The sequence below is a fragment of the Heloderma suspectum genome, chromosome 4 (assembly GCF_057233095.1).
Source record: "Heloderma suspectum isolate Gila_16-S chromosome 4, 16-S_ref, whole genome shotgun sequence".
NCBI classification, from domain to species: Eukaryota; Metazoa; Chordata; class Lepidosauria; order Squamata; family Helodermatidae; genus Heloderma; species Heloderma suspectum.
This window is the reverse complement of record NC_139461.1, coordinates 17,999,442-18,022,698: the sequence shown is the minus strand read 5'-3', so window position 1 is coordinate 18,022,698 and position 23,257 is coordinate 17,999,442. Positions and strand designations below refer to the sequence as shown.

Sequence of the window (23,257 nt, the reverse complement as noted above, 5' to 3'; positions counted from 1 at the left end):
ACCCAGTGAGGTTCACAGCTGAGTAGAGGATTGAACCAAGGTCACGCCAGTCTAAATCCCAACACTGTATTCACAACACCATCCTATGGAGAAAATAGTACAACTCCAGAAAGATGTTACATTCATTTCAAATTTAACCGTTGGTTTAACCATACCCCAATTGCTGACACCTTCTGCACCAGCAAACACACATTTCGAATGGTGTGTACTGACTCCTACCCTATCAGCCTTGCAAGTAGTTATCTTTTTTGTAAACAAATTTGGATGAACAGCAGAGAACAGGGCATGTAAACAAGTAAGTTATCGAGAGGACAGGCACCACTGCACGTCCTACTGACACTATTTCTCTCTCTCTCTCTCCGCCACCACCCATGGGACAGCTACAGTTTGGTATTCGTATGGTCTCCAGGGGCAATCACTACTTGCCCCAGTGGAGGACCAAATTGCAAGGCTACTCTTAATCTAAAGCACACTGGTAGAAATATGAAATTGTTTCCCTTGTATCAACATAGACAATTTTATGGACTGCTTTTGTTAAAAACTAGTAACTTACAATGTTTCAACCCACTTTACTGTGGATTTTTATTCACATATCTGCAGCTCCCCAAACATGGTATCTTAAAACAGAAAGGGGGAAAAATCAACTCCCCCTATAATACAACTTGTTGAGCACCTATAAACTATATCATCTTAGCACCTATCAGGCCAGTAATGGAAATATCAAAGAACAGCCTAAGGCTCCCTTCATTTGAAGAAAGTATGCTTTCTCAAATAGTAATAGCAATGAAGCATGAACATGGGGGAGAGGAAAAACAAAAAGGAAGGGGGGTAATAGCCATTTTTCTGGAGAAAAGAAAAATGCAATTGTTTTGTGCCAAAAGGTTTGTTATATGACACAGCTGTGCTCAACAGAAGGCCATTTTATGTGTACATTAATCAGTATATGCCAAGCTAGCTATGCCGTTTAATTGATTTAGGTTGGCTTCTTCTTCTGCTAGGAGTATGAATAGCTTTTATTCAGGCTTGGTTTCTGTTTAATTCAATCTGAAGGAGCTGGGAAAACATAGGACATTGGAGCTCTAGAAAGATCTAACACAACATGCCACTGTGACAGACAGTTTCTGATAAGGTGTACAGGCAAAGGCATTCCATCTAAGACCAATACCCTGCATGCTACATCAACTCGCTTTGGATTCCCTGTTTCTAAGATCAATGTGAAAAGCAGAGCTGGCAGCAAGCTGGGTCACAGGGTCAAAAGCAAAAAGACATGTGGCAGCCCAGATAAATACCCACATGAGTAGAAAGGACAGGTAAAGCAACTTAGTAACATGTTAGCTTTGTGACAGAGTTAAGTTAATCACTCCCTCCCAGCTACATTTATTTATTTCATTAAGAACATAAGAAGAGTCCTGCTGAATCAGACAGAAGGTCCATCTCACCCAGCATCCTACTTCCCCAGGTAGCCATACAGATGCCTTCGCAGCAAGCAGGGCATTAAGGCAATAGCAGGGATATTGCAGAAATTCGCAACAGAACCAAATAAGTTCAGATTTTCATGAATTTGACCCATGAATTCCACAGCAGACCAGTTTTTCCTCTGTTGAGCAGATTTCATGCACTTGCAGACAGTTTTTTTCTAATTTTGCGCAAATGTTGTCATAGAAAAATATGCATTTTTTTAAAAAAAACAACTGGCCGACCCTGGAGTAGGTTTTAAGCAGTTGCCCTTTGGGACAGAATTCCAGAGTTTTGGAACCTCTGGGAGGGGCCGCAGCTCAGTAGTAGAGCACCTGCTTTGCATGCAGGAGATCCCAGGTTCTATCCTTGGCATCTCCAGGTAGGGCAGGAAAAACTCCTGCCTGAAACCCTGGAGAGCCGCTACCAGTCAGTGTTGACAGTGCTGGACTAGATGGACGAATAGTCTCACTCAGTATAAGGCAGCTTCCTATGTTTCCTAACTGAGAAGCCCCTGCCTCAGAGGTGACATCAATGCAATCATATGGAACCTGGACTAGGACCTCTCCTAGAGAGGTTTGTAAGCGGGCAGGTGAGTGGGGCTCAATGGAAAGGGATGTTTTCTGCTTGCTAAGACATGTGAAACGTGGGCCACCTGAGGCTTTAGATTACCAGCACTTTCAATTGTGTCTAGGAGCTGACTGCCAACCATGGTAAAGCACCTGTTTTATGTGCTCTTCTCACCACCACCCGCTCCTCTTCTCTACTCCACACAAGGCCATCTATTAAAGGGGCACACTGGGTTGTATCAAATAGCATTGCGTTGCCAGCGGAAGGGAACCGCTGGTGGAACAGATTTCCTTTTCTCCCAGCGGTCTCCCACCACCCACACCACAAATCTGCTTTGCAGGCCATGCAGCTGACCTGCCAAGACTACAACACAGCCTTTGGTCAGACAGTAATGAGAGTATTTAGGTATTCAGTTACTGAAAAGGTACAGTATGTTTACTGTTGTAGCAGCCATATCGGGGGTCAGACTAAGTAGCCTCATGCAGACTCATGCTTCATGTTCTTGCTGAGCTCTTTCTCCCTTGAATACATTGTTGTAAGCTGACGAGACACAGGAATTCCTTATCTTGTCAAAGGTCATACAATTGTATATCTTGTTCTCTGCTGTTCTCTTCTGTTCTCTCCTTATCATGGCTACCCTATAACCCAGTTCTTGTATTATAAACAATAGTGCTAGGAGAAGAAATGTTAAGGACTGCAACCCCAAGCGGGAGGGGGAGGAGGAGCCGTTTCATATGTGTCACAATGTCTATAAAACCAATGTGCTAATGTATTTCGGAGCTTCTGGCTCTTTGGAAATGATTCCAGCCTTAAGCCCGCGCGTTAAATAAAGAATCTCTTTTTCCTTCACTCCGTGGTCTCTCTGACTCTGGGTTCTGCAACACTGTAATGTATTTGCAACACCATGAGGTGAACACAAATCCAAAAAACCAGTTTTGCCACATCTTTGTGACATCCACACAGGGCTATCCAAGGTAAACATTTAAAATGTTACAGGTTACACATATATCATAATTTATACTACTGGGTCCATACAGGTAGTCAAATAGTAACACACGGGCCACTGAAATGAGTGCACAAACCTCTCTCTCTCTCTCTCTCTCTCTCTCTCTCTGAATTTGGGTACAACCCAATCTGTTACTGGTGGTAGAATTTCGACACCTTTATGCACGTGGTTGGGGAGGGGATGTTGTTTAGTTTTATACATGGCTTCACAAATCAGATTTGCTGTTCATCCTGCAAACGACACTTTGCAGTGCACACACAATCCCTAAGGTGACGAAGCTCACCACCCAGGAGAAAGTGACATTATATTTGTTCTGACCTGAAAGCAAGTATAATGTTGCCAGAACGGGAGTTGAAATTGGCTTGTTTTAGTTGAAAGCCATACATAATTTTAAACGCAGCTGAGATGCGCAAATAAATAACAAGGCGACGAAGATAAATACACACGCCGTTGACACAGAAGCAAAATGAAGCCAGAATCTCATTTGGTGCAAGGGCGTCAAACTGAATGCTTATTCAATTTTATATTCTCTTGAAACGAAAATGGCCAATAAAGAAAGTTAACAGCCCTCCTACCTGCCTTTATCCGTATGTTTTTATTGGCTTTGTCATTCAAGGAAAAATGATTAACTGCTGTTACTTATAGTGCTCCTTGTTCCCTCTCTCTCTGGTGGACATCTATCTATAATCCTCTTAGCATGACAAATTGCTGTGTTTCTCAGGGTAGGCACACTTCAAATCAGCTCAATATTTACATATGTTCTACTTGGTTCCTATTGGATTGATCCACTGGGTGCCATCTTTCCAAAATGTTACTTTTATATCCTTCCCCCCAAAAAGAGTCAGAGGGATGACAGCTGCTACTAAGCCAAGTGGAGGTGCCCTTCTATTGCTCTTTACTGGTGGCATCTGCCTTCTTTTCAAGGCTACCAGCCACAACCTCTTTGCTCTCTGTAGAATCCTAGGCACGCATACTTCTTTATAAAGTAAGAGCGGGCAACTGTTATTTTTTAACCACCTTACACCAAAAGGGTTAGGAATCGTTGCAATATATACTAAAATTCTAACTGTAAACTATATGCCCAAAGAGCATCATGGCTGAACATGACTTTAGACCTTTGTCCCCTCCACTGCACCATGTGCAATGAAAATCTTGTTCATCGATAGCAAACTCACACCAGGAACATAAGAGCAAGTGTTTCTTTTGCAAGTAAACAGATCACACAAGTAGACTGCCTTTTCAAAAAGGAACAGGATCACAGCGCACCTGAAAGGATGGAGAAGGCTACAAATAATTTATAGTTCATAGATGTAAAAAAACAAGAAAACATTGTTAAGTAGGACAAGGACAGTATGAAAATGAGTATTCTGTTAGGTTTGTTGTTGTTTATTTGTTCAGTTGCTTCCGACTCTTCGTGACTTCATGGACCAGCCCACGCCAGAGCTTCCTGTCAGCCGTCGCCACCCCCAGCTCCCCCAAGGTCGAGTCCGGGGCACATTCAGAATTTCAAAATAAAGGAAAATCAGGGATTATTTCAAGAAGTTGCAAAACAAGAAGCCCCAGGAGATCTACCTATTCCAAATGTTTATGACTCAGGGCCAAAACAGATGTGATGGGGCAGCCATCCAAATGCCTGTCCCATTCATATAAAATGTGGAAGTGTTTGCGGGGGTATTCTTTACATCAGTGCAGGGGAATGTGTGGCCCTTCAGATGTTTGGGCCTACAACTCCCATTAGCCCTAGCCAGCATAACCAATGGTGAGGGAGGATGGGAGTTGTAGTCCAACAACCTCTTGAGGGCCACATGTTCCCCACCTGCCCTTTACACAAAAGGAATGTGCCGGGCAGGGAGTGAAACCTGCCCCCCTCTCCTGCCCTACTTCCTTGAGCTCTGTTGCTGCTAAGCAAGGACTTGGTGAGGCAATTAGAGGACAAGGGTGGAGATACAGAGACAGACGACACTGATATATTGCAGGGACCTTGAATATTTTTCTTTCTTGCTATCCATTAGACTAGCTGAAGGTCACAGGGCTACGAGAGCAGCAGAATATTGTTCCAAGGGAAAAGTCAGATACAAAAACACAAGCTTTAAAATAATTTCATAGTGAACAATGAAGAATCCAAAATGATTACCAATTGACATGGTACCCATTTCTCAAGGCATTACATTCCCCAAGGTGAAATTAGCACAGGGCATTTCTTTTCTTTCTTTTCCTCCATATCAACTGCTGCAGTTGAACAGATTCAATTTTCTCTTGCATTCAATAGTGTGTGCGCGTGTGTGTGCGCACGTGCATGCGTGTGCGTGTGTATAAACTAACAAAGGCTATCTATGGAGTTGTGGAAGGTTGAACACGAACTCTAAATAAGACAGGTGGGTAAAAGGTCCTCCATGTCATCCAGATTGAAGAGCAAAAAGAAGCTGGCATGTCAACTCCAGATACACTGGCTGCAACCTGGATTTGGATCCAGATTCCCCTGCTGTTTTTATACAGGGAAAGGGCCCTTTGTCCTGCCTGAAACTCTGCCAGCCATCACAAGTAATGAGAACTTCCATGTTTAGGATCAGGACCTGAGCAAAGTAGCTAAAAAAGCATGGAAAACTGACAGGGGTTGGGTGGCATTTTTTCTGCTGGATTGTCATTCTCCTTTGTGGCTCAGTCCCCACACAGTAACAGTTGCGTAGGAGTGCTGGTTTCTGTTCTGTGGTGAGCACCCTGATTTTCCTTTGGTGGCTAAGAAGAAAGGTGGGGAGAAGCCACCAGTGCTGTCCCAATTGTCTCTCCTCATTAACAGGATAAGGAGGGGACAGAACATGCCCCAGGGTCATGTGGAGACCTTCTGGCACTGCCGCTCTCCTCAGTGCTGTTGATTCCACAATGGAGCAGTGCGATATGGAAGGAGCAAGCTCTGGTTCAGTGACCTCTTGGAGCGTACTGTGGGTGTTAAACCCAGCCGGGCACCATGAAGTGGATGTCAGGGTGGACACTGAGCCCATAGAATCCCAGAGTAGTTCTGATTCTGAGGAAGAGGAGCCGCTCCTGGGAAAGGAGCGCGCTCATCCTTCCCAGGGCCAACAGCTGACAGAGATTTCTCCCACCGGCATTCCTAGCATAGACAGCAGTCCCGGGAGTGACAGAGCGCGGGAAGCAGACTTGCTGGATGCGTGACGCCGACGCAGGGAGCGGCGCCAAATGGAGGGCGCGGAAAGGAGGCGTAGTGCCCGGTTGGTGCGCAAACAACGGTTGTGCCCAGAGGATCCAAGGGAAAAGCGGAGGGACTCTCCCTAGCCCATAAGTTCAGGGTCTGCCAGTGATTCCCTTTCAAACGGGGACCAACTGTTCCAACTTAGGGCATAGGTACTCTGCTGCTCATATCTAGTTGCTAACGGTAGAACTGTTAAGTTGTAAAAGAGGAATAAAGCTTTGAAAAGAATCCCTTTGTCTGTGTCTGGACTTGGCTACTGGATTAGACTGAGAGAGGCCTCCAAGGAGCCGCTGACAGTGGAGAGGGGGAGCATACCCAGCCCAAGGCTCTTGGGCTTAACCATGTATTGTTTGAACCAGCTGGAGAAGGAATCCCCTCCCTTTTGCAGAACTGAAAGAACTGGTGGTGCAGGAGTTTAGAGGCCTTTTCCTTCAGCTGCACACAGCCCCTTCCAGAGTTGCTCCAGATCTGGGATCATCATTCTAGCTTACGAGAGCCTGGGGAAATAGCTACCCGAAGAGATCATGGCCCATTTCCCGAGAGGGGCAGCAGCTTTAACAGCCTCCTGAGGGTAATTTCCCTATCAAGGGCATTTGTAAAGCAGCCACATGGCCCTCAATACACGCATTCACTAAGCACTACAAAATACATGTTTCTTTCTCTACAGATGCGACCGCTGGCAGGTATGTTCCTCTACAAGTTTCTGATTAAATAGATGCCAACCATAACTGGAAACCATTCTCCTCATTACTGCTCCTGTCAATTTCAAGGTAAATGGATGCCCTCTGGAAGCCCGAAGAAAAAATGGAAATCTTCTTACACTGAATTTTTGTTTTCTGAGTCTCCCGGAGGGCATTCTACCTGCCTCTTCTTCCAGTCATAAGGCTTCTGCCTTCCTTGTACACATGGCAGAGGTGGTTAGGGTTCCAGGGATGTTGTTCCTTTACCCAAGGCCTTCTTTCCCATGTAATATTTTCAGAATGTTGACATTATAACAGCTGGGTTGATACTTTGACAGCCAGTTGGCCTAGTTGGGATTTGTTCACAGCAAAATGGTAGAAGGGGTCCTTGAGCTTTCCAGTCTGGTCTGGATATAACCAAAGATGTGGACCCTTCTTAATAGTTCTAAAAGAAGGTGCCATTCCAAGGTGAGTGTATGGCCTCCAGGAGGCTCAGAGAACAGAAATTCACAGTAAGAAAATGTCCATTTTTTCTACACCTATGCATAAAAATATTGTATGTGAAGTGGCCCTGAGGTTTTCTTTTTTGAGAAAGGGCAAACAATTTTTACACTGTTGAGAGATTATGCAATGTTTTATAAATATCACATCACTTAGTCTTTCCCCTCCTAGGCGAAGTTTTTATTAATAAGGAAGACAGTCCATTCTCAGGATCATTTTAGGTGTCCCTGTGTGTACATTCTGCAGCTCTATGGTATATCTATTTTTAAAAATCTGCAAAGAGGTCAAGATCTAGCGTAGCTCCTGCTTATTTCACAATATGACACCCAAACAAACTACAGCTCAGTGTGATAGAACACATGCTTTGCATGGAGAAGGTCCCAGGTTCGATGCCCAGCATCTCCAAGTAGGGCTAGGAAGGAATCCTGTCTGAAACCCTGGAGAGCTGATGCCACCAGTCAGCGTTGACAATACTGGGCTAGAAGGGCCAATGGTCTGAATCTGTATAAGGCAGTTTCCTGTGTTCCTCGTTTCATTTGTTTTGTGCTTTCTAAAGTATTGTATTCCAGTTTAAACATGTCATTTTAAAATCTGCGCTGGTGAAACTGGATGCCATTTCTTTGCTTTTTCTTACCTAGTCCATTAGAACTCCAGACTAAATGCACCTACTCATGTTTCAACAACATTTTTTTGGGAAGCAGACACTCAAGCAAGAAAGAATAGTCTGGGCATTTATTTAGCTCAACTTAATTGAGTTTCTGCAAGGCTAGTCAAGGAATCGTTCACGTCCTTCTCAGCTAGTTTGGTTCTCTCAGGCTGCCAGCCCAATTCCCTGACTCATCAATTCTGCTGAGCAGAGACACCCTGGGGAACCAAGAAACATGGAAAGGAGAATAGAAGGAAGAGCTGAGAAATGGGAATGGGCAGAAGCTGTGAGGCAAGTTTTGGAAATGCTTTTGGCCTGCCTGAATCCATGTATCACGGTTACTTGGTTGAACGGCGAGGTAGGCCAGCCTCCTGCTTTCCTTGAACAAAAGCCTTGAGGAAAGCCCCTTGCTGCCTGTGGTGGCAGTTGGAACTGGGGCACCAGCCACCACAAGCCATATAGAAGTTAGATTACTCCAGTGCACTCTACATGGGGCTGCCTTTGAAGATGGTTCAGAAGCTGCAGCTTGTGCAAAATATGGCAGCCAGATTGGTAACAGGGACAAGAAGGTCCGAACATATAACACCGATTCTGGCCTGCTTGCACTGGCTGCCTCTACATTTCTGAGCCCAATGAAAGATGTTGGTTTTGACCTATAAAGCCTTACATGGCTCAGGACCACAATCCTTGATGGAGCACCTCTCTTGGCATGAACCGACCTGTACACTACATTCAGCATCTAAGGCCCTCCTCCGAGCTGAGGGAGGCTGAGAGGGTGGCAACAAGGGAGAGGGCCTTCTTGGTGGTGGCTCCCCAATTAAGAAATGATCTCCCAGATGAGGCCCACCCGGCGCCAACGCTGTTATCATTTCAGCGCCAGGTTAAAACTGCTCTCTTCTCTCAGGCATTTGGCAGCATATAATGAGTTTTAATCAGGTCCTGGGTTGTCTTTGGTTGATAGTTTAAAAATCATTTTTAAATATATGTCATCTCTGTCTGCTGTCTGTTTCTGTGTTTTATGTAAATGGTTTTGCACTTTGTATACTGTATTTTTAATGGTTTTTAATTTTTGTGAACTGCCCAGAGAGCTTCGGCTATGGGGTGGTATAGAAATACAATAAATGAGAATGGAATGAAATGGATGGTGGCAATGGCAAGATCAGGCTAAGATAGAATGCAATTAAGAAAAGCTCTCCCTCCCCAACACCAGCACAGACAGGTGAACAAACCTGGCCTTGCTGGGATTGGAAGGCTGTACTGATCAGGGCAATCACAACGCCTTCCAACCAGAAAACAGGACACTACAGGCTTGTGACTCCTTGCTGGAGGCTGTAACAGCCCTTTCTAGCTGACCTTCCTGGCTGCAGCTTGGCTTGTTTGGTCTCTGGACCGAAAGCAGGCCTGGCTTTGCTGAAACTGGGATGGGAGCAACAGCAGAGCACTGCACATTTCTGTGTGATGCAACAGAATTGTGCATCAGGCCCTTCAGCGTTCTCAGAGCTTTACCCTGTGCTAGCCTCTTAATGTTTGATATGGCTCCTAACAAATTGAAATTTTTTTCCACTCTTGATCTTGTGCATATATAAGTACATTTGCTTTATTGCATGCTTCAATCCACAGCCCTTTCCTTTTTTAAACACAAAAAGCCCTATGAGGATTAGCATAATGTCACCAAAACAAGATTTAAAGTAGAAGCTACCAAGGAAGTAATTTGGCAATTAACTCAAGAATCTTTCTTACAGTGCGTCTACATAGTAGAAAAAACCAAAAATTTATATGCCTTATGCTTATATGTGGAATGCCTTATGTTTGTGGGCATCCGCAAACAAACAATTTATTGAAATGCGTTTTTATGTGCAAGCCACAATCACCAGGCTCTTTTCTTTATGAGTAATGAAACCCCTCTTGTTTCATTGCAGCAACAAACAAGAAAAGAAAAAGAAAACAAAAACCTTTTAACTAACATCTGAAAGGCCTGTTTTCTCTCAGTCTAGCTAAACTCTACAGATCAAATATGTCCTCAGCATCATCTTTGCAACCTCATTGCCTCCAGTAGCTTACAGATGGCTACCTCATTACAGGTTGATACTCAGAAATTGGGGGAGGGGTGTGTGCAAGGCAGGTCAATTGTCTCAGCTGTACTGCCTCGTAAACAGCAATTTTTACCACAACATGACAACCTATCTTTGGAAGAGATACACTGGGCCTGTTGGCACGTCACGACAAGCCACTGTGTGTTAATTGTTCCAGGGTTATCCGAGGGTTGTTTAACCCTCACATAACCCACGTCTGGGTTTGCATGATACAACAAACCATGGCTCCCACCTGCCATGGCTTGAATATTCAATATGGTGGCCAGCGCACGTCACAACCCATCCTGGTTTAAAAAGCCACGGTGGGCTGCAGTGATCGTGCGAACCAGATCAATTACTCTCAATGAAGAGCCACTTGGCATATCGCACAGGGTTTCATCTGACTATAACTACTACAGCATGCTGATGTGGAGAACTGCTAGTGTGCCAGTGCTCTTGCATTAAACTGCTCCTGCACGTAGAATGCCAAGATGTGGGAGAGAGTTCCAAGCCCAAAGCTTTCTTTCTAACAGGTAAGGATTTGGAAGGAACTCTCAAGACAAGCAACACTTCCATCCCCTCACCCCCACACTGAGCTGGAATCTGGCACAGTCCCAGAAAAAATCTCTGTGTTGTGCCTACTAATTGTTTGCATTGGCTTTCAGTTACCCATGTAACAGCATAACAGGTATTTTGACATCATATACCTCCCTTCCAAACATAATGCTGCCTTGAATGCCAGTTTTTGGTGGAAAGGTAGGATATTAATCAAATCAAATCATAAATAAAATAAGAAGAATCATGCTGGATCAGATCAAAAGCCTATTTACTCCAGCATTCTGTTCACACAGTGGCCAACCAGATGGGAAGCCCACAAGCAGGACATGAATGCAATAACACCATCCTGCTCATGTTCCCCAGTGACAGGAGCATGCTGCCTCTGATACTGAAGGTAACATATAGCCATCCTGACTAGTGGCCATTGATAGCCTGATCCTGGCCATCACTATACCTTGTGGTACCAAATTCCATAGTTTAACTATGCACCGTGTGAATTAAGTACTTCACTGTATCTGTCCTGAATCTCCCACCATTCAGCTTCATGGGATGACCCTGGGTTCAAGTATTATGAGAGGGGGAGAAAAACGTCTCCCTACACACCTTCTTCACACCATACATAATTTTATACAACTCTATCATATCTCCCTTTACTTGCCTTTTTTCTAAGCTAAACAGTCCCAGATGTTGTAACTTGTTTTAGTCTCTTGATCACTTTATTTGCTCTTTTCTGCCCTTTTTCCAGCTCTACAATATCCTTTCTTAGGTGCAGTGACCAGAAACATAAACAGTATTCCAAGTATGATTCCACAGATCCGTGTCAGAGCATTATGACATTGGCAGGTTTATTTTTGATTACTTTTCTAATTATACCCATCATGCAGTGTGTCTTTTTCACAGCAGCTACACACCAAGATCTCTTTCCTGGTGTAATGGCCCCAGGCCCGTAACCAAGTGACCAGTAGTTTTAAAGGGGCCTAGAGATCCATAATGCTCTTGGCTTTGGTTCATGGGCTGCAATTCTCTTGCTAGTCGGCCACCTGGCTGGTAAGATGAGTCAAAGGTTGATATCGCCGCCTCATCACATTCCATGCTAATGAGCTCTGAATCTTATCAGAGCCTAGGATGCGCCTGAGAAGTGAGGCTCTGTTTATGCAAAGCTACAGGTGTCTGTGCTGGGAAAGTCCTGATTGTTTTCCTTCTGAACCAGCACTGTTAGTCTGTGCTGGGAAAGTTGCAGATGAACGCTAATTAACGCTTGCTGCTGTCATGCTGCCTCACTGCTAACATATACTGTATAAGACCCATTTTACCCCTTGGCTCTGGGTTCAGAGGAGCTGTTCAGAAAATCCAACCATTGGCTACGCCTGTGCACGCTGTAAGTACTCAATAAAGTCTCCTTGTAAGCAAACCTGGATCTGGCTTATCACTTCCGCAGCACCTCCAAACCTTAGCAGCCCACGGCCAGGGCATACACTTGGTCACTCACCACCAGCTCAGATCCCACCAGCAGATACATGAAGCTGGATTTTTCCCCTCAACATGTATCACTTTACACTTGCTTGCATTGAACTGCATTTGCCACTTTAATGCCCATTCTCGAGTTTGAAGAGATCCTTTTGGGCTTCTCACAATCCCTTTTTGTTTTAACCATCCTAAATAATTTGGTGCTGTCAACATTCTTGGCCATCTCACTGCTTAACGCTAACTCCAGATCAAACCTCTCTATATACCAAACTCCAAACTTTTCTATATACCAGTAACCAACTTGATTCTGCTCAGATTTAGACATATAATTCAGAATTATGTGAATTCCTACCGTGGGCTCCAGAAACAAATGTAGTTAAAAGTGGTGTTGCAAGATTGGCCGATTTCTGAGCTGCGCAGCTGAAGAGATATTGTCTCAACTTATTCCATATCTCTAGAAACATTAACATTTTGTTCATAGACAGAAAAGATCAGCCAAATTTGGTTCAAAAGGATCATACACACACACACACACACACACACACACGCAAGCCATTCCACAGGAAATGAAGAAGTGTTTACCTGCTTCACAACAGTAACAGTTCCCGGAGCCATGGCAACCACAGAGGCAACAGCAGCGGCATCATGGGGCTCTGAACCCAGCTCTATGATTTGTTGCAGGATGTTTACAGCTGTGGGGTCAAGTCGTCCCCCTTATCAGAAAACAGGAAGAATTACCATATTAGGACCAACTTTAAGGCAACAGTAAAAGTTTCATTCTGCTCTAGCTCATCTCCTTTATCCACCTTTCTGCCTTGTGCCTTCCACCACAGTATTACAGAAGACCTCCGCCATACTGTCAAGCCCCTCTCTCCTCTCTTTATTCCCCATTTCCTCCTTACTGAATCCTGGCTTCTCCCTTCACCACTATGGGTTCTTATGCCTCAAACCTGAATCCATTTCACAGAAGTAAGCCCCACCAAGACAATGCTTTTGGGAATCAGTTTACAAAAGCAACATCCATGTGACGCCTTAAAGGCTACCCTACTTATTGTGGCATCAGTTTTTGTTTTTTGTTTATTAACCCATGTGACCATATAGTAACCACGGCCCTCAGTCTAACATTGTCCTCATTTACTGTTAGTAACATCGGCACATAGCTAAATCCGATTGACTGTGCAGTGCTATGACACCAACTCCAGTATATGAACCACTGAGATCACTCAGTGAGAAAAAAAAGGAAGAGAGAGAAAAATTAGGCACTGAAGCAGCAGTGGAGGGAAAAAACAGAGGGAACAAACAGCCAAACAAACAGGATTAAAAGCTTTGGGGGGAAAATGAGGATCCCTTTGAATCACTAATTTTGAGGTTAAAATCAAATGTGGAGAACATTAGGCTTAGCACTAAGAGGTGGTAAATTCTACAATCTGAGCATTATAGTCCAATTAATGGCTGTGGATCTAGCAACCACCTGGTGCATCCCGGCCCCCCGTTTCCTACAGGAGCAAAGTATTGGCTTTCAGCAGTCTAAAGAAGCAGAAGGAAAAGCAGCTCAAGTGATTTGCACATTTTCTTATTACTCTGCCTGTGTAATGTTAAATAAGTAACTTCTGTGGAATACAGAAGCTGTTTCCACAGCAGGCAACTGTTCATTCCCAGAAGCAAAAACCAAATCAAACAAAAGGGGGCAGTGCAAATCTTCAAACCCCTCCCATCCCCTGGCCAAAATGAGGCCAACCTTAGAAGATGCTTAAGAAAATAAGTGTATTTATGGAAGCACTCCAATGTCTTCCCTAAATCAGCGTGCATCCCTCCCTCCCACCTTGGTCGTGTTTGTTTGCAACATTACATCCAGAAGCGACTCCTCTGTGTGCCCTCTCTAGCTGCTTCTGTACAATGTCTGAAGCCATTCAAGGATTTGGGAGGAAGCTGTGTTGGTGGTACCGGGCAACACTCAATACAGGTTTGTGTTTCAAAACTTTACTTGCAAAAACCAAAACGTTACATCTCTGGTATAGCTACTTTTGCTGATGTGACATAAAGCTGGTGTAGCATTGAGACAGGAAGAACTAGTAGTTCAAATGCCACCTCAGCCATGAATCTCACCAGGTGACCTTAGGCAAGCTACTCCCTCTCTTTGTCTCTCTCTCTTTCTCGGTCTCAGACACACATCTGCAATATCAGGATAATAATACTGGCTGGCTGTATGCTTTTCCAAAGTATTTATACTCCTTAAGTATGACAATTTACCATTTTCTGAGGTATATCGTAGATCCTGTAGAGCAGCAACAGCAGCCTGAGTTCCTTGCATATCTTCCGCTTCTGTGATATGTAGGTACTGTGTAGGTGTTTCTTCACACATTTCTGTTGTTTGCTGCAAAACAGGCCAGTGACTGGTGATCAAAGGGAATTATTTATTTGATGCCCTCTCCCTTTCCACCAAGAAAACGGCACTCAAGGCCATTTCAAAGGCCACATCACAAAGACACATATATTTATTTACAGATTTATTGATTCATTGATAGATACTTATTTAAATAAAGATGCATGCACGCATGCATGCATTTATAGATAGGTAGGTAGGTAGGTAGGTAGGTAGATAGATAGATAGATAGGCCACCTTTAGATACAGGGGAACCCTCACTGTTATCTCAGAAATAAAAGATCAGATGTGGGTGGGTGGGGGATTCGTCCCACTGGGGAAGCTGCCACATAAGCGAAATGTCTGGAACTGAGCCATCAGCTGGGGAAGCACTCCTCCAGCCACCGGCTCAGCCACAGCGGCTTCTCCTGTCCCGTGTCCTCTCCCCAATGGGAGAAAGAGCTGGGCAGGCAAAGTGACTTTGCAGTGTGCCTTCTCCAATGGGATTGTCTTCCTGATGCGCCCACTGGGGACCAAATGACGCCAGGGGTGTGGTTATGCCCCTGACATTAGTCAGCCTGCCGAGGACTCTGTGGTGGAAGGTCATCTCTCATCCCCATGCAACTGTGGCTGCTCTCCCCTGTTCTAGAGTAGGGATGAGAGAATAAGGGATGCTTGAGCTCACCGACGTTCTCTGAATGCTACTTCGAAGCTTGATTTGCCTCACTCCTGTTTTCCTTTACGACCTGTTTTTCTTCTTGTTCAAATGGGAAAAGTGCGCATTTATGTGCACATTTTAAAAAGGGTGCACTCCCCCCCCCCCACTGACTAAGGGTGCAATTCTAACAAGATAGGCGGCCGCTTCCGAACTTGGAGGCAACCGCCTATCCAAAGCAGGGCAGGAGATGCAGGGGATCGTTCCCTCCGCGCACCTCCTGCCCTGCTTTTTTGGCTAGATGGCCGATTGTGGGAGCATGGAGCAGGGAGCACGGAGCCACGGGAGCACGGAGCAGGGAAGGAGGCTGCTGTACAACACATAGGATGTGTCGTAGAGGCAGCTACGCTCTCCCCGCCCCGGAATGCCCCCCCAGACATGCCCCTTTCTGGATGCTCCACGCTCCCCTTGCGCTCCTCCGAGGCAGCGTGGAAGTGGGGGGAGGTTGTTTCCATAAAACACCATATCCTATGGCCATTTAGCTGCTGTCTAGTGGCCATAGGGTTGCTCTCTAAAGTATGAAAATGTGTATTTTTAAAAAAAGAATATGCATTTTAAAATGCATATTTTTGAAAAAAAATACACATTTTTTGAACATGATCGCAAGCTCAAGAATGTGTAAGTATTTTTTGAAAAATGCACTCCTGTTTGCATTAAGGGCTACAAACAGGACAAGTTTTGATGATTTGTGATGGAAATAAAAATCACGTACATCCCTTCTCTAGAGACATAGAAGTTCTCACTACCCTTCCCTTAGACTGCTTTCCTTATTCTTCTACTAGGCCACTCATATAAAACAAAGAGGCCCATTTTAGAGCTCTACAATTAACAATATTAAAATAACACCAGCAGAAAAAATGATAAAATCACCTGAACTCAGACTGGAATAACACGAGTCTTTCAAGTTTACCTAAAAACCAATGCAGGGGAGGCAATACGAATTTGCTTGGGGAGGGCTTTCCAGACATATGGGAACATCACAGCGAAGACACTGTCCCTGGTACTCACTACCCTAAACGCTTTCACCAAGGCAGGGCCTTGGATGCTGTCATGTTCCTTCGTCCTCTCCCTTCGCAATCAACACACTCCAAGATACCAGCTTCAGGCTCACTACTGTATTAGTTAACGACCAGATTCCTTACAAATGCAAATTCTAGGAAACTGTCGAGCTACAACGGAAACAGCTACTCCATACTATTACGAATACCAACAGAGGAGCCAAAGTGGGAGTTAGAGAAGTTGCTGGCAGTTTGAACAAGAACTTCCTGGCCAGACTAGCTTAGGGGGGACGCCCCTCCCTTACAGTTGATCCCCCCTACATAGGCTATCAGGCATAGCCAACCTGGAGGAGTGCCTGAGCTCCGCCTCTAACTTTTCCCGCTTTGCTCTGCAATGGACCCTAGCATCCCTCAAGTCACGCCCCTCACTCCTCCTCCCCCAAGACCTGGGTTCTCATGGAGAAGGAAAAGGGGGGGGGCTTCAGGCCGAGCCATCTGCGTGCCAAGGTCCTGAGAAGAAGGCCTTGCCATATCTGAGCTCACTAGGGAGGGAGCCTCCCCCGGTTCTGGCTCTTCCCATCCTGAGTCTGAGCTGCTAACTATCTCCACATGCTCAGATTCATTCCTGACAGATGCTGAGGCAAACTCAGGCAAGTGCGTATGGGCGTAGGCAGTCCTTAAGATAGCCTGGTCCCAAACGGTTTCGGGCTTTAAAGGTCACTACCAGCACCTTAAATTGGGCCCGGAAGCAAACAGGCAGCCAGCGTAACATGTGCACAATAGGTGTAACATGATCAGAACACCTGGCTCCTACAAGCCATGCTGCTACATTCAAAGCTTCCGGACCATCCTTAATGGCAGCCCCACCCATGCAGAGTTCATTAGAGTAACCCACCCTGGATGTAACTGATGCATATGTCACTGAAGTCAGATCTACCTTCTCCAGATAAGGCTGCAGTTGGTGAATCAGCTGCAGCTGGTAAAAAGCATGCCTGGCTGCCAATGATACCTGTGCCTCTAACAAAAGTGCCAAGTCCAGGAACACTCCAAACTGCAGACTTGGCCCTTGGGTGGAGGGGAGTGCAACCATATCTAGGACCAACTGAAACCACCATCCAAATCTGTAGAATTGCCAATCCACAGCACATCCATCTTGTCTGGATTAGGTTTCAGCTTGTTCAGCTTGAGTAGAGAGAGAACGCAGATGCACGGGCTTGGGGAATGGCATTTAATTATATGGTTATTTACTTATTTGCCAACAATACCTTATATCCTTTTCAGCCAACAAAAGTGAGAGTATAGGATACATAATTGTGTGTGTGTGTGTATATGTATGTATGTATGTATGTATGTATATATATATATATTAAAAGGATCTTTTTGCCAGACAGTTTACATCCTCCCATGTAAGACAATATAGAAAAAATACAATTTTTCACCTCATAAGGCAGTTTATGCAGTACTATTAACATTTTCTTCCAATTTTCTCTCCCCCCACACCACTCTAGAGAAGCACATAGGTTCAGGGACAGCTGTAACCATCTGAATTTACCTCCCACTTTGTCTCCCCATCGTGCTCCACTAATTTGAGTCCATGTTTGTTTTTGAGGTGTCTGTTGAATTCCCATTTTGTACCATACACAAAGTTGCACACTGGGCACTTGATACCACCTGGGGGGGGGGGGGGGAATAAAAAAAAGAAGAAGAAATTAGCACAGGTTTTGTCCTTGATAGGATGTCAGCATCCTCTCAATGATGCTAAATTAAGATATAAGCATGACATGTTACCCACAGTTTTATCAGTTTAATAGCTGTGCACTTTATGGCTTGCTTTGCACATCATGACAACCCACATTTTTTTAAAAAAAGTGTGTTGTTATGAGTGACACTGGTTGCTCCCACTGCAAGCCTAAAACAAACCATGGGTTCTTTCTGTGGTTTGTCAGGGGAGAGATAAGCCAGAGGTCTGGGTTTGGATGCAATGCTAAACAACCAAAGGACAGGGCACCCCTGGGTTGTTTAGCTGCTCCCACTGTAAAAAAATTGTGGATTGTTGGACCAAAGTTTTTTAAACATTGAGGACTCTAAACCAAACTCACCCTCTCAAGACTCCTTTGGTGAACACTCCCTCTCCCATATAGGCAAGCTCTCCACAGTTACACACCATGATACTAGGGCACCATTAAACAGCAGCAGATTGTTACTTATATAACTGCCAACGCAGAAGGAATATTTGGATTTTCTGTCCCAGGCACCATCATATTTTGGGTGAACATAGCACATATGCGTCCGCATACACATACATCCACGCACACATACATCCACACACACTCAACCATTTTGTTAAGTCATTAACAGAAACTAGAAATGGGACAAAACTGCTGTTACCATTACACATTTCCCCCTTCAATAGGAATTTATTTTTAATGTATTTCCTATTTCCTTTCTCAAAATCTCTGGCAATTTCTTTGAGCTTTTGAATTGCTTTTGTGCCCCAGATTTGAGTTTTTGTCCTGATTCAGAGGAAGCCCTGAAATCTCATAGTGAAATTTTATGATAAAAAGGGCAGACAATGGTAGGAAATGCTCTTTTGTTCTAAGACAAATCGTAGCCTCAAAATGTCTCCGAAGCTCCCTTTTCTATGGGATCTTATTGTAAGAGTGTGATGGGAAAGATCATTTTCAGCAGGCACTGATCACTAGTGAAGGTGATAAACCTGGAAAATGGAACCAGTTTTGATGGACCTTCAGAAAAACAACAAAAGAACAGTCACAGACCTGAAGACAGTATGAGAAATAACTCCATTCTTCTGCTAACATGCAACCCTCCACCAAGGACTAACAATGCATCTATTGGCTGGCTCTGAGAGCTAGAGCACATATTACTCCTCCTGAGCCCACCACCCATCTCTTTGCTCCTGGAATGGCTTACCACGTGGCTGGCTACCATCACATTATGCCTCCATACCCCAACTCCACATTATTTGGTGGACGCAGGTCAGGCTGTGGAATGTCTTCATGCAGTGGTGACTATCTGCGTGGCAAGCCACTCTTTAAGTTACTGTAGTGTGCTGAAGAATTTGCCAATAGCAGGTCAATTTCAGTGGCATCTTGGTGGCAAGTACAATATGTTTTCCCTCTTTAAGCCAAGCTCTCATAAGATAGGATTTCTTCAACAAGGTGGTTAGTAAGCCGGAATGGAATCATTTTCTCTCTCTTTTGTCTAGTAAAACTGAATTAAAGTTAGGCTCTTTTGCTGACATTTATTAATCTTCAAGGATTTTCTAAGAACCATGTATTATTATCCATAAACGCCTTAGACAATGCAGGCTGCTTGACTTTATGCAAAACTGGAATTGCTTCTCTTTTAAATGCCTTAATATGCAACAGTGCATGACACTGCAAGTACCTTTAGCACAGGACAGGACAAAGATATCATCAGTTACCAAATCTGAAATGAAATATTCATTCCATATCACCCTCTTAATAAAAACTCAATTAGGAGAAAGACCTTTCTATATTTCTTTTAAATTAAAATTACTGTAACAATAACACCCTGTTAATTAAAATGGCCACCTTTGTCAATGTGACTTTAATTAAGGAGCAACAAATGGAAGTATGCAATCGAGCCAATAGCATAAAACTGTGAGCCAGTTAATTGACATCACAGCTAAAGAAAATTAATTTCTATCCAATTCATTAAATACTGTGGCAATATAGAGAAAAAAGGTCACTGAATGACATACCTTATCTGTTTTTGACACCAGTGTACATAGTCAAATCGCATTAGAATATTTCACATTCCTGAAATGCCAGCTGAGAAAACCTACTGTTTTTCCCCCCACCCCCCAAAATGTATTAATGTACTGTCCCTTGGAAATCATGTTTAATTTTTGTACTGCATTTATAACAAGGGTCTCAAATGAAATCAAGCTCCATAGAGAGAGAAACCAAAACCACCCTGCGGATCTGTATGGGAATGATGGCATGGACATAAACTTATTTTATAAGGCTTCCTATCCGTAGCTTCCCACAAGTTAGAGTTGGGAATTGGTGTGAAAGCTGCCCATAGGGAGACTCACTGAAAAATACTACGAGCAGCATCCCACTGGACTGCTGTGCCCCTGTTCACTGTGTTACACCAGTGGGAGCGATTGCTTACACAATGGGGATTTAGCGGTTCTAAAAGTAGCCCTGGAAAAGTCAGGTTGCTTACCTGTAACTGTAGTTCTTTGAGTGTTCATCTGTGCATTTACACATATGGGCTCTGCGCCTGCGTGGAGACTCGTTCGGGAAACTTCCAAGCTGCGTAGTTCTTTTGGTAGGAACCCCTCCCCCACTGTCTCTGGCATATATAGCGTGGGTTCCCACCTTCCCCTCAGTTTCTTGAGACCGCAAGTAGTCCCAAACCAAGAAGAACACCTCGGTACCAACAGTCCAGTTGACACCGAAGTGGGGACAGTGGGGGTGTTGTGTGAATGCACAGATGATCACTCAAAGAACTACAGTTACAGTTAAGCAACCTGGCTTCCTTCTTCATGGTCTCTGTGTAACAAGCTAACTTACCGGAGGTAGGTCACTGTCTCAATGTAGTACCGATGAAAGCACAGCCCTGCCAAAGGCACAGTCTGCTTGAGCTCGGACATCCAGTCTGTAGTGCTTAATAAAGGTAGAAGGCTTAGACCAGGTGGCTTCCTTACACAAGTTTACGATAGGAACCCCTCTTGCAAAGGCGGTGGAAGTCGACACTCTCCTTGTTGAGTGTGCTCGGATTAGAGTTGGTAGGGGTTTCCTGGTGACCTCATATGCCAGTCAAATGCTGTGTACGATCCAGGATGCCAGCCTCTGAGAGGAGACTGGAGAGCCCTTATTGGGTCCCCCATAGAATAGGAAGAGCCATTGTGAGTTGGGGAAAGGCTCGGTCCGTGACTTATAGAAGGCCAGTGCTCTCCGGACATCCAGAGGGTGTAGCCGTCATTCCAAATCAGAAGTTGGGGATGGAAAGAAGGCAGGGAGCACCATCGGTTGATTATGATGGAAGTCCGTGACCACCTTTGGGAGGAATGCGAAGTCTGGCCGCAGGACCACCTTTTCCTTGTGAAATACAATGTAAGGTGAGTCTATTCGCAACGCGGAGAGTTCGCTTGCTCTCCCCAATGTCATAATCGCTATCAGGAAGGTGACCTTCCAAGAGAGCAGCCTCAAGTCCACAGCCTCAAGTGGTTCGAATGGTACCGACGTGAGGGTGTTAAGCACCACGTTAGGTTCCACTGAGGAATGAAGTCTCTCACTGGAGGAGCCAAATTTCTGAGTCCTCGCAGGAACTGCTTGCATAAGGGGTGGCTGAATATGGAGCACCCGTCAATGTTGCCCCTAACAGCAGAAATCACTGACACATACTCCCTGATGGAGGAGTACTTTAGGCCTCTGCTGAAAAGATGTCGGAAGATGTCCACTAGACAAAAGTAATTAGGGTTACTGTTGTTGTCAGTCGCAAACCGAACAAATGAAGCCCATTTTTCTGAGTATGAGCGGCACGTGGATGTTTCCTTGCCGCATCAAGTACAGCTTGCACTGTCGGTGGAATCAGTGGGGAAAAGTGGTGGGTGGGTGGATTCTCCACGCCGTGAGGTTCAGAGTGTGGAGATCAGGGTGAAGGATCCTGCCCCGGTCCTGGGAAATCAAGCTGTCTATCCGTGGTAGCAGTAGGAGGTGTCCGTGCGCTAGGTTCAACAGCATTGTGAACCAGGATTGTCTGGGCCACCAAGGGGCAGTCTGGATGCAGTTTGTGGTGTCCTGTCTGATTTTGGAGATCACCCTTGTGGGGAATGGGAATGGAGGAAAAAAGTAGAATAGGCGATCCTTCCATTCTAGGAAAAAGGCATCGCCGAGTGATTCGTGGCCAACTCCAGCTCTGGAGCAGAATTGTCCGCAGGCTGTGTTCGCTGGAGTTGCGAAGAGGTCAATCTCTGGTCAGCCCCACTGGTGGAAAATTAGTTGCAGGATTGTCTTGGCCAGCTGCCATTTGTGGGAGCACCGGAGGAAGCAGCTGAAAGAGTCTGCCAACAGGTTGTCTCGCCCTGCTATATGGAGTGCGGTCAAATGAATGTCCTTGGCAACGACCCAGTTGTAAAGGTGTACAGTGAGAGAAAGGAGGCGGGAGAAGTGTGTTCCACCTTGCTTGTTTAGGTACCAGAGAACTGTGGTGTTGTCTGTGAGGATCTGCATGTGTCGATGTCGGAGGTACGGTTTGAAGGCGTGGAGAGCTTTCCAAACTGCCAACAGCTCCAATAAATTTATATTGTACAGTGTTTCCTTGGAGGACCAGAGACCTTGTGCTTGAAGGTGACTGCAGTGCACTCCCCAACCCAGGATAGAGGCATCTGTGGTGAGAACCCTGGATGGAGGAGCGGGAAGGAAAGGCATCCCTTCGGTCAGATGCCTGGAGTCCATCTACCAGCCCAAGCTGAGAGCAACGACCTCCAGTATTGAGAGTGTGACAAAGAGAGGGTTGCGGGTCAAGTCGAAGTTCTGGATGAACCAGTGTTGAAGTGGTCTCATTCGTAGCTGAGCCTATTCCACGACCGACACCATGGCTGCCATATGGTCAAGGAGGCACTGGATGTCATGTGCCCTGGCACGGTGGGCAGAGAACATAGACGTGGCTTGTGACACGAGTCATTGGTAGGTACCCCCAGCCCGATTTGGAATCGAGGACAGCCCCTATAAATTGAGCTGTTCAAGTGGGGTCAAGTGAGACTTCTCCTCATTGATTCATAGTCCCAATGCCCGAAGAAGATCCAAGACGATCACGATATCACGCAGTAGAGCTTCTCGGGAGGAGGCCACCAGTAGCCAATCGTCTAGATGTGGGTAGATTTCTACACCCTGAAGACGGAGGTAAGCACAGACCACAGCCACACACTTGGTAAATACATGTGGTACTGCTGAGAGGCCGAACGGCAAGACGTTGAACTGGAACAGTTCTGCTCCAATCGCAAAGCGGAGGAACTTTCTGTG

At 45.1% G+C, this 23,257-nt stretch overlaps 1 protein-coding gene across 4 annotated transcripts in view; it reads right to left on the bottom strand.

The window, feature by feature from the left end:
- The window catches only part of ZFAT (zinc finger and AT-hook domain containing), a 109,010-nt gene that overhangs the window by 4,295 nt on the left and 81,458 nt on the right, over positions 1 to 23,257 (bottom strand). For all 4 annotated transcript variants that reach the window (XM_084848746.1, XM_084848743.1, XM_084848744.1 and 1 more), the window contains exons 13-15: positions 17,791 to 17,909; positions 14,414 to 14,537; positions 12,746 to 12,876 (exon numbers count right to left, since the gene is read on the bottom strand). In XM_084848746.1, the coding sequence (XP_084704872.1) occupies positions 12,746 to 12,876; positions 14,414 to 14,537; positions 17,791 to 17,909 (374 nt within the window). The remainder of the gene's footprint in view (positions 1 to 12,745; positions 12,877 to 14,413; positions 14,538 to 17,790; positions 17,910 to 23,257) is intronic.